Source organism: Carettochelys insculpta, chromosome 16 (genome assembly GCF_033958435.1).
Source record: "Carettochelys insculpta isolate YL-2023 chromosome 16, ASM3395843v1, whole genome shotgun sequence".
NCBI classification, from domain to species: domain Eukaryota; kingdom Metazoa; phylum Chordata; order Testudines; family Carettochelyidae; genus Carettochelys; species Carettochelys insculpta.
The window spans coordinates 22,477,699-22,489,744 of NC_134152.1; the positions used below are offsets into that span (position 1 = coordinate 22,477,699).

Below are 12,046 nucleotides of genomic sequence, written 5' to 3' on the forward strand. Positions count from 1 at the left end.
GAAATTTGGGCACCAGGCAAACCAATAAGAAAATCAACAAGAAATGAGAAACATCAACAATTCAAGCTTGCTTGCTGGAATGTGCGGACCATGCTGACCGGCTTGACTGAAGATCTTCAGGCCATCAGTGACACCTGAAAGACCGCTGTCATCAACGAGGAACTGAAGAGGCTCCGAGTTGATATCGCTGCACTGCAAGAGACGCGACTCGCAGATTCGGGATCTCTAAAGGAAAAGGACTACACCTTTTTCTGGCAGGGTAAAGCCCAAGAAGAACCCAGAGAGCATGGTGTTGGCTTTGCTGTCAGAAACACCCTTCTACAGATGGTGGATTTAGTCATGAGCGGATCAGAAAGACTTCTTCGGATCATGCTTCAAACTTGCGCCGGTCCCGTCCACCTGATCAGCGCTTTTGCCCCAACCCTGTATGCCACACCAGAAGTAAAAGACAAGTTCTACGACGTGCTTAGTGCTGCTGTAGCGCAAATACCTGCTCGTGAACAACTGTACATCTTGGGTGACTTCAATGCAAGAGTTGGAGCTGATTGGGCCTCATGGCCTTCCTGCTTAGGACACTTCGGTGTGGGAAAAATGAATGACAATGGACAGCTTCTCCTTGAACTGTGCACGTACCACAATCTGTGCATCACAAACACATTCTTCCAAACGAAGCCACAGCACAGAGTGTCGTGGAGACACCCACGCTCGAAGCACTAGCATCAACTAGATGTGGTCATTACTAGGTGTAATCACCTCAAAAACATCCTTCTGAGACGCAGCTATCATAGTGCTGACTGTGATACAGATCACTCGCTAGTTTGCTCCAAGCTCAAGCTGAGACCCAAGAAGCTGTACTGCTCTAAACCTGCTAGAAGGCCCCGCATTGACGCCAGAAAGACAGCAAACTCAGAGAAAGCTGAAAAGTTCAGAGAGACCCTCCAGGAAAATCTGCGCAGCGGCCCTGGGGGCGTCGATGCGACATCCAAATGGCAACATCTGAGGGATACAGTTTACAACACGACCTTGTCGGTGTTTGGAAGAAAAGCTAGAAACACGAACGACTGGTTCAAAGCTAACTCTGATGAGATGATTCCAGTCATTGAAAAGAAGCGCGCTGCACTCCTGGAGTACAAACACTCACCGAGCCAGAGTACCCAGCAAGCACTTAGAGAGGCCAGAAGAACAGTACAGCAGACAGCCAGGCGCTGTGCCAACAACCACTGGCTCCAGCTATGCAGCAGCATCCAGACCTGTGCCGACTTTGATAATCTCAGAGGAATGTACGAGGGTATGAAGAAGGCATTAGGACCCACCCAGAACAAGATGGCACCTCTGAAATCCAAATCTGGTGAAATCATCGCTGACAAAGACAAACAGATGGAGCGCTGGGTTGAGCACTACTCCGAAGTGTACTCACACAAGAACGTTGTGGTTGGCGCAGCCCTCGATGCCATCGAGCTCCTACCAGTAATGGACGAACTGGATCAAGAACCGACTGTGGATGAACTGAAGACAGCCATCAACAGCATTGCAACAGGAAAGGCCCCTGGTCAGGATGGTACACCACCAGAGGTAATCAAATGTGCCACGGACACACTCCTGGAACCCCTGCATGAGCTACTGTGCCTGTGCTGGAAAGAGAGTGAGGTTCCACAGGATATGCGTGACGCTAACATTGTAATGTTGTATAAGAACAAAGGAGACAGAAGCGACTGCAACAACTACCGTGGAATCTCCCTCCTAAGTGTCACTGGTAAACTGTTCGCTCGCGTCATCCTTGGCAGACTCCAGAAGATTGCTGAGAGGGTGTACCCCGAATCGCAGTGCGGATTCCGCGTGGAGAGGTCTACCATTGACATGGTCTTCTCTGTAAGGCAGCTGCAGGAGAAGTGCAGGGAGCAGAGAAAGCCACTCTACATAGCCTTCATCGACCTGACCAAGGCTTTTGACTTGGTCAGCAGGGATGGTCTGTTCAAACTGCTCCACAAGATAGGCTGTCCTCCACGGTTACTCAAGATGATCCAGTCGTTCCACGAAAACATGAGAGGAACCATCCAATATGATGGCACATTATCGGATGCTTTCAGAATCAGGAGCGGCGTCAAACAAGGATGCGTGCTTGCTCTGACATTGTTCGGGATCTTCTTTGCACTCCTCCTGAAGCATGCCTTTGGATCTTCAACAGAGGGCATCTTGCTGCACACAAAATCTGATGGGAAACTGTTTAACCTTGCAAGGCTGAAAGCTAAGTCTAAGGTGCGAGAAGTCCTCATCAGAGACATGCTGTTCGCAGACGATGCTGCTGTAGTGTCTCACACAGAAGACCAGCTTCAAAAAACTGCTGGATCGGTTCTCCAAGACTGGTGGATGGTGTAGAAATAAGGCAGGACCTGGCCCTCCTCTCCCAACCCCCCACTAGAGAGACTAGTGCCACAGGAGGCACAAGCCTGGTGCCCTCCTTATGCTTAAGCAGCTGAGGGGGAGTAGGGTGGAACAAGGCAACGCCACAGAGGAAGCAGCAGAGGAGGGCTGCAGGTGGAAAGGGTGAGGAGGGACTCTGCCCCTCAGACTTCCTTGGGTTCCTCTGAATTGCTCACTCCTTGCTCATGCCTCCCTTTCCTGAGCCATGGCCTTGTGCTCTCCAGCCAGACCACTCTTGCCAGACTTCCTTCCTCCGAGGTCATCCCTGCACTGCATCGTGAGGGTGGACCAATTAAACTCCAACTGTCTTTGGTGCTCAAAAGGGCAGAACACTGTGTTACAAGTGGGAAAGCCAAGCAAACCTGTAAAACAGTCGGTTATGTGGAACCAAGTCATACTGGTCAAACTCCCACTCGTGTGACCGAAAGCCCCATACCTTAAACTGGATTATCATTCAGCTTTGCTCTAAAATGCCTCTGTTCACATTGTTATGCATGTGGGTGTTTCCTTTCAAAATCCTGGTGACCATACCACACACTCAGCATGGTGGCTGGTGTCAGCCTGACCCACAGGGTGTCACTCAGGTTGGGAAGTGAAACTAACACGTCACTTCTGTTGGGAAATTCTAGCATTTCCTTGCTGTGCATTTCTCTGTGGGGTAATGCAGGCTCCCGAGAGCTTCAGGGTTTTAGCCTTTCCCATTTCACTCTGGTCTCCCAGTACAGACAATGGAACGACTCCCCTGGACTTCAACAGCAGCTGGCTTACACTCTGAACAGCAACACCTAGACTCATTCCTGACAACGCCGTCAAAGGCAGCTGTCAGCAGGGATAAATGGGTCTCAACTCCCCAGGTTTGTCCTTGTGCAATAATGATGGCACAGAATTTCTAACACAGTGATCCTTCAATCAGTTTTCTCATCTGGCATATTGAGAACAGCATGGACAGGAGCTCGTTGGAAGCATTTCAGACACACATGTTACATTAGTAGTGCCACTTATGTTTTTAATCAGGTGCTTTTCAAAACTTGAGGGTTTTGCTTTGTGTAATTTTTCAGGTTCACTTCCTATTCTCGCCAGGGAAGTTTATCAGACCCAGGGTGGTAGATGAAGGCCCAGCTGGGGAATGCTAGCCCCAGCCCTGACCCATCTGCCAGAGATCCCAGCCCCCATGGAGACAAGCACCCCTAAAACCAGAGGAAAGGAAGGGATTTTCAAAATCAGGGGGCTGTGTCGAAAGACACCCTCCTCCCGCCCCCGGCTACATGGGTGGCATGCATTTCAAAACCAGCCATTTCGAAGCATCTGTCTGCATGTTCCTGGTAGTGCCTCATTAGCATATTCCAAAGTGCCACATGACCATAACCCTCCCAAAAGGAGGGGCTAGTTGTGGCCACTGGTATGCTGGCGAATCTGGCTTAGTTTGCAATGGGCTTACTGATTCAGCTTATGTTAATGAGACTCTCTCTTTCTCAAGGGGAGGGTGAGTCCAGTTGTTGGGACCCAACGTCTGTAGTGTCACATTTTAAGGTTCTTGCTCCAACCTCATTTTCACGGCAGTGTTCTGGAACCACTGCAGTTGTGCCACAGGAAGCATTTCAAGTCCAAGACAGCACACAACTGAGGAATCTAAAGAGCAGTGACAGTTGAGCCTATTAATCCACATGTGCAAATTCTCAACACAGGGGGTCCAGTTTTCCTGATGCTACTGACTTATTCCAGTTTATACTTAGTGCTTGCAAATCACTGTAGAGCAGTGTTTAACTTTTTTTTTTATAAATACTTTTATAGTATGCTACCCCTTAACAATACCTACAATCTCAGACACACTTTTTTTTCTACCATTGCAACACATTTGGTTAAACAACTTGATCATAGCTGGCTGGCTGGAAGAAATGGAGTATAGGCAATAAATTTGTCATTGTACTTATCATTGTGCAAAAAGGATGAATGAAAAACATAGGTGAACAAAAAATGTCAAATTTCTTTTTATGCATAAAAAAAAAAAAAAAAGGTTGAGAACCACTGAGTTACTGTACCCTGTGGCAGAGTGCTGCATACCCCCGTGGGTGCACATAACTCCTGGTTGAGAACCACTGGTGCAGAGGAAGGGTGGTGGTATCAAATACAAAGCACTTGCCTAAAACTGCCACATTCTTACTTGGGTATCTAGCAATATTTAAAAATTACTAACACTTGTGTGCACTATTCTATAAAATGCACCAAATACTTGGGTATAATGATACTCCCTCAAGTACCTATGGCTCTTTTTATGTAGAAAATATTATATGCAGTCACGACTCACGTGCCTTGCCATTATATCATATCACACTTAAGAGATATGCATTTTACATCTAAATAGTCATAGAACAACTAATAAAATGATAAGGGACATTGACAGTGTTTTATGCTGTTCTTGCTGTATTATCTAGGCACAATAGGCCAATTCGTGTGATAAGACATGGTACATCTACACTAGCCCAAAACTTTGAAATGGCCATGCAGATAGGGATTCTGAAGTTCCCAGGGTCCTTTCGAAAAGGACCCGTCTGGACAAGCTGCTGCCGCGGCAATTTTGAAGTGCCGCAGCCGCCTGCATGTTAATGAGGTGCTGAATATATATTTCAGTGCTTCATTAGTAATCTTCGAGATGGACATTTGCATGGTCATTTTTTGGGCTAGTGTAGACATGGCCGGTGAGACTTAATTAGCCAAGCCGGCGTCATCTAACAATTAGGGCATTTAACTAGTAGCTAGGAATGTCTGAGTTATAGCTCCAGTTCTGACTACAACTCACTACTTGGGCTCAAGTAAGTAATTCAGGTGACACAAGTCAGGCAACCAAAATATTGAGAGGCCTAAAAATAGTGAACGCCTTTGAGAATATTGGCTTTCATCTCAGACACCTGTTTCCCAAAGGCTAATATGAACCCGATGATTTATAAGCATAGAACTTGCCAGTCAGCACAGCTTCTCGGGGCTGGGCATGGCATATTCAGATCTCTTCCCTTTTCCCTTAGTGTTCCCCACTGAGGAGCTGTTCTGCTCAAATGGTGTGACTCAGCCTTCCAGTCAGTTCACATGCTGGGCATACCAGCAGTCCAACAAATATTAGTCTGTCAACTTCACATGGACTCTCCAGTCCAAGGCTGGCCTCATCAGTTCCCCTGTATGTGGGGAGGCGAGAGTTTACAGTAAACCTTACTCCATAGCAGCAGGGGTAGTTTCTGCTCCTCCTTCCTCAGCAGTCTGGTAGAAGAACTCAGAGCCTCATGCTCCACTGAATTTCAGTCCACGGACCCTTGAAAAGGCAGACAAGGCCCAACTGCACCAGGGCTGCCTTCCCAGTCCACTTCCAATCTGGCTCTACCTTGGGCTTTTGCTTCAGTCGCCTCATGGGTTCCCATGTCAGTCCACCTCTCCTTCCCTAACCACTTTCACCAGCATACCAGCGCTTCTTAGTACTTCCTGCCTCCCAGTCGTCTCTGCTGGAGGTGGATTTTCTCCACTGCCATTGGAAGGATGCCCTCATTCCCTGAGGCTAGGGCTATGCTGTAGCCCTAGCTCGAAATAAGTTACGCAAGTTTGAGGCATCTTATTTATTCCACTGCAGCGGGGTTGGAAATAAGTGCTTATTTCGAACTTTCTGGTAACCCTCTCCATTCAATAGCCCTGCTATTTCGAGTGTGGTTTTTAGTAAGCAGTTTCCCGAAATGGAAACAGTAGTGTAGCCTTAGCCTTTGGGTGTGACTACAAAGCAGCCTTCTTTTGAAATAAGCTATTCCAAAAGAGCTACTGTGGAATAACTTGTTTCAAAATAATGCTGCTGCACACAAAATGCATTTTGAAATAGCCCTCAGTTATCCTGTGTCTACTTGCAATAGAGCCTATTTTGAAACAGAGTCATTAGACCTACTATGGCTTATTTCAAAATAGGCGTTAGTCCCTGTCTACAGAGCCCCTATTTCAAAACAGCTATTTTAATCCAAATTGCAACTGCTTGTGCAATGAGGTTTACCTATTTGAAAATAAGCCAACTGCTATTAGAAATTATTTTGAAATAGCAGTTGTGCTGTGTAGACACTAGGCTAGTTATTTTGACGTAATGACTGGTATTTCAAAATAACTTTGTTGTGTAGACCTATCCTGAAAGCCCCTTCACCGGTGTGCAGCCTCCAGGGCAGACTCCTTTTCTGCTGCTCCCTCCCACCTACCTTGTACACACAGGTGCTGGAACTGGGGAAGGGGTTGGGGACTGCACCCCCGGGGTTTACAGGTTGGTTTAATGGCTCTCAGCAGCCCCACTACACGACTTGTTCCATTGCTCCTACTTGTATACCCAGTGAACATACCTTTCTTTTAGAGATGCTCTATCAACCAGCAGGCCACTTCAGCTCTCTGACTGCCCCAGGCTTGGCTTCTCCCCCACTGTGAGAGACCCAGCAATCTGCTCTCCTTCCTGGGGGTGGGGTGGGGGAGGAGGGAGTCTGAATGAGCCGGCTGATTACGCCCACAGGCCTCATTAACTCCCTTCTGGCCCAGTGTGTGGTTGGTACACACCCATTATAGCTGCTAGCGTGTTATGGGGAGCAATTAGTTAATGATTATGTAGCTCTATGGCAATAGTCAGCACTAGTTTATTTTTAATTAGTTTGCTAAGTACTTTGAGCTCCTTTGATGAGAGGTGCTAAACAAACATATATAATCAGGCTATGAATTAAATATGAGTGGTTGGGATGAGGTGGTCAGGCCGTTCTTTCAGGCACAAAGAACGTGTATGGGCGGATAAAACAAAGAGAAAATGGCCCAGTGCTCTGAGTGAAACACATAAATTATACTGAACAGAAAAGTTAAACATGCTGATGACAGTATATTCCTCAGGCACCCAGAAAGCTATGCACATGCTGCTTCACAGACCCAGAGGCTTGTGCTGAAATTCTGGGGCCTATCACCAACTGGGGTAAATTACCCTTATAGAAATGGCACTTGTTTGGTGAAGCCCTGGACCAGTGGTATGATAGGTTTGTCTCAGCTTTTCAATATCTGCTCTGCACTGTCGCATATCCCTCTCATAGTCCTTTTCACGCAAGGATTGAGAAATGTGCCAATACATAGCCCTGATCCTACTGGTTGCTTGCAGCTGGGCCTTTACAGATACCTCTCCCCATACACTGATGTGGGGGAGGGGTGTCCCTTGGCTCAGGCAACAGGAAATGGGATTTAAATTTTGTGGGGCTTGCAAGGGAGTGGAGCAACAAACTGGTCACCTGGCTGCAGGGCAGCAGAGTGCAAAATGCTGACCAGAGCAGCTGCTTGGGAATTGTGGGCCACTTCTTGGAGGCCAGAATCAGCGACATAATGACTCAAGGTGTCCCCCCTGCATGTTTGTCAACAACACAGGGAGGAGAAAAGACAAAAGTCCCTTGTGGTGCTGGAGATTTTTTGTTGATAAAAATGGCAGTTTTTCACGACAAAAGTTGCGTTGGGGTGTGCACGCTTACGCAGCTTTGTGGACAAAAGGCACTTTTCCTTCACACAATTTGCCAGTGTAGGCACGCCCTCAGATGAAGCAGCCACCTAGGCCCTGAGCAAAACCCCAATGGACAGGTCTAGGCACCTCATTCATAAATTGGGAACACGGCTGCTAGTTTTGGTTGGATGTATTCCTGGAGGATTCACAATAAGATGTAATCTTTAATTAAAGATTAATTTTAAATTCCCAAAGACTCGGGGACAATCCAGGAAGGTTGATGACACTAACAGGTTTGTATGTATCAGCACTGTACAGTGAGTATTCTCTGTGGGAATTCTGCCCACTTTGACGTATAGCACAGCAAGGCCCAAGTCTTTGTACCAGGGTTTTAGTCGGAGTGTTTTGTTTTAGTCAGTCTTCCTCTACTAATGCAAATTGGCTGAAAAGCCAAAGAAATAGGAAGCAGAAACATTTAAAAATCATCAATAAATGGTGATGTAAACAAGAACTGCAGCAACAGAAGTGAGGCAGTGAGGAGTGTCTTTTAATTATAAAATTCAAGGGTGTGAATCTACATACATTTAATCATCTAACTGGCATAGTGCTGCCACACCTCGATTTATCCAGTGTTTCTGGGGCCTTTCTGAAGGGAGCTCTATTGAGAGAACATAGTTAGTTGAATGGCCTGTTGTGGACAAGGTACCTCTTCTTGCACTTGTCTTGTAAACAGGGCATGAGTAAATGTTCTCATGCAGAAATGTTGAACTTTCTCCAGGTTTCAGCCAAATTACAGGCATAGAATCATACAGGATTTTTGCAAGTGATTCCCCAATCTGCATGGTTTCTCTGTCCCAACGGGCTCCTTCTAAAAAAAGTCCTTTCACATATGCCCCATCTTCTGGCATTTGTTCCATGCTGTGTTCCTGGCTTGTCACCTGGAATGATTAAATAACTGGCTTTGGTCTCCTTTTATATCTATATCTATATATATATATCTATATATATATATAGATATATATATACATATATCTTTTATATCTATTTTATATGATTACTTAGTGGAATCATATCATCTGCAGTGCTCACATAGCTCATTAAGGGCCTGATCCAAAGCCTAATGACGTCAGAGAGAGATTTTCTTTGGCTTCAATGGATTTAGGATTGAGTTGTTTGTACTTCGATAGTGTCCCCCTCCTGCAATTCTTAAGGAGACCCAGTCTGGCTTTTGTTCACACTCCTGGCAAATATGTTTAAATAAAACTGTAAGTGTTAGTGAGTTTTCCAGCACTTTATTGGCAGTTTTATGCACATGGGGTGAACTTCATCCTTGTACAGAGAGCCACCATGAGGCCTGCACACTAATTAAATGCCCCTTAAGGCCTCAAAATAGGATTTAAATGGTGCTTAGGTCTTGTGCTGGCCCAGAGTACTTACAAGAATGAAGGAATTAAACAAAAAGATGCCATGGTGCTCACACAATTCAGATACCAAAGGAAAACTGCCAAAATATAAAAGAAGAAACGAACAGCACTGAACCCAAACAGGGTCTGTGCCAAATACTCCTGCAGCAAAAGTACAGAGGCAGTCAGCAAAAACCCTGAACACCCTTTTCCCACCGGTACCTTGAGGCTGTGACTGTCCCTCCCCTTCTCCAAGGCCTCATCTCCCATTCACTCCATCCCCACATCCCTCTGTTGCTTGTTCTCCCTCATCTTCACTCACTGTCACCAGGCTGGGGCAGAAGGTTGGGGTGTGAGAGGGGGTTTAGGTGTGGGAAGGGGTGAAAGCTCTAAACGGGCAGAGTTTGGGGTGTAAGATGGCGTCGGGGGCCAGCGTTTCCCACAAATGGCTCTGACAAATGACTGGCACACCACTCTGGCAGCAGCTCCTAGGCAGAGGAGTTAGGAGGTTCCCACATGCCACTGCCTGCAACTCTCACTGGCCACAGTTCCCTGCCCATGGGAGCTGCAGAGTTGGTGCTTGGGGCCGGGGTGGCATGCAGAGGCTCCCCCTTCCCTCCAGGCACTGCAGGTGCTGACTGCTTTCAGGAGTGGTGTGAAACAAGTGCAGGCAGGAAGCCTGTCTTAGCCCTGCTGCACTGCTGGCAGCAATGGCAGCAACTGTAGGACCCCAGGCCTCTTTAAATAGCCTGGGCCTCTGGGCAATTGCCCTGTTCCCCTGCCCCTCCCTGGAGGGCCTGCTAGCACTACACACAGGACGTGTGACTGAGACATTTCTCATTTGTGCTTCCCTTGGCTTGTTTTCAAAGCACCCACCGTGATGGTGTAGCAACGTCTCAAACACAGGCCAGGTCATGCACCAAAGGGAACTCTGCCAACTGACTTCCGTGAGCATAGTAGAAGCAAAACCAGGGAGACTCCACAGTCCTTCTCAAGATAACGTATTTTCCAAGCTCTGGAGTTTCACAATCTGCTCATTAGCATATGTGAGTGTTCAGTGTTCTTTGGACACATTATTTTCATCTTTCTGCACATCCCCAATAGCCCTGGATCCCTGTCTTAAACTATTACTGCTTTCTCTCCAAGAGCCTGTTTTTTTCCAGTGAGCATTCATTCTTCTCACTAGCTCTCTACTATTTTCCAGACTAGGGTTTCCTAGCCAAGGGATCAATTAAGTAGAAAAATAGCCTCTGGCACTTTTGGCCTCTAAAAGCTCTGTAGAGACCCTGGTCTCTGTAGCCTCAGAATTTACTTCTGATTGTTCAGGAAACATGACCCCCTCTTCAACAAGGGACGAGTTCCGCTCTAGCTTTCCACATCAGTTCCCAGCTCCCAGATGGCTGTCTTCTACTCCAGCCAGAATGGTGACAGAGTTGGGGCAGACAGCTGTGAGAAGGGGGCCCTCAGGCTGTAAGCTCCCCAGGGCTCAGATGTTGAGCCAGGAGCCAGGGCACAGGAGCCAGCCACAGAGCTGGATGGAGAGTGTGAATGGTCGTTTGTATGAGGAGTTTAGAGACGGGAGGGAGGGGTGTTCTGGTTTGGTTTCGTGTGCAGATGTCTCTCTTTTTTCCCCCGAGAGGAGCTTATGCAGGAAGGCGCAACAGCTACAGAGGCAGCAGTGGTAGTGAAGCAAGGAATGGCAGAGACAATGAAGATGACTGGGTGTGGAACCAGTGGCAACTGATAGGTAAGGACAGATGGGTGCCACTGGTCACATGCCCACTCCTCTATGTGACTCCTCTCCATACCACCCTTAGTCTGGGGCAGGGCCACACTTCTTCCCAGCCTCCCCTACCTCACTCTAGGCCTCACATCCTCCTGCCCCCTCCAACTCTGTCTCTTCCCTCAAGCCCCTGCCCTGGCTCTGCCCCTCTCTTGCCTCCTCTCGCCCCTGCTCTGCCCACATGTTACCCCCTCCCCAGGTCCCCTCCCACCAGCAGTGCAGTCCAGGGAGCTAGCAGGGCAGGGGTGGGGGAAGCCGGTGCTGCCAGCAGAAGTTGGGGCCCACCCCACACTCACCAGTAATGGCAGAGGGAAGCTGAGCAACTTGGCCCCTGCGCGTTCTTCTCCCCTAGCTCCCAGCTGTGTCACTCCGCTTCCCACTGCTGGTGAGTGTGGGGGGATGGTTGAGGCCACTTCCCAAGCCCCCACCATTAAGTGATGTGTCTAGAAGCCCAGGGAGCAGGGGAGATGGGGTCAGATTGCTCCACTTCCCCCCACTGCCAGTGACTGCAGGAGGGCCCAACCCCTGCTGCCAGTGTCAGGCCTTTCTGCTAGTCCGCTGGGCCCCGTGGTGACCCTCAAAGCAGAAGGCCTGTGGTGAGTGACAAACTGGGCTCTGCCTGCCAGCTGCTGGCTCCTTGCCCCTGCCTCCCAGAGTGTTGGGAGGCACATAACCCTTCCTGCCCTGCCCCCTCACATGTCACCTCTGTGTGGAAGCTGCAGGACGTACATTATCCTGGAGCAGGAATCTGAAAAATTGTTTGTTTTAATGAAGTGCCACCTGAGTGAACAGATGGACGAGAAGATTCAAGGTTTTAAGGTGCCGGTAGAAACTGCGGGTGAGTTTCACAAAGGATTCGAGCTGATGGTGAAGAGAAGGGGAGAAGAGGCTGAAGGGAAATCTCAAGACTTCATCATCGTCATCATCAACAACAACCATGGGCTCAGCGCCCGTTGGTGTCTGATGCCT

At 48.1% G+C, this 12,046-nt stretch overlaps 1 protein-coding gene across 1 annotated transcript in view; it reads right to left on the minus strand.

Moving 5' to 3' along the window:
* Positions 1–8,432: 8,432 nt before the first annotated feature.
* DNAH3 (dynein axonemal heavy chain 3) overlaps positions 8,433–12,046 on the minus strand; it is a 114,309-nt gene continuing 110,695 nt past the window's right edge. Inside the window, exon 57 of the mRNA XM_075010225.1 lies at positions 8,433–8,829. Within this exon, the coding sequence (XP_074866326.1) occupies positions 8,476–8,829 (354 nt within the window). The 3' untranslated portion in view covers positions 8,433–8,475. The remainder of the gene's footprint in view (positions 8,830–12,046) is intronic.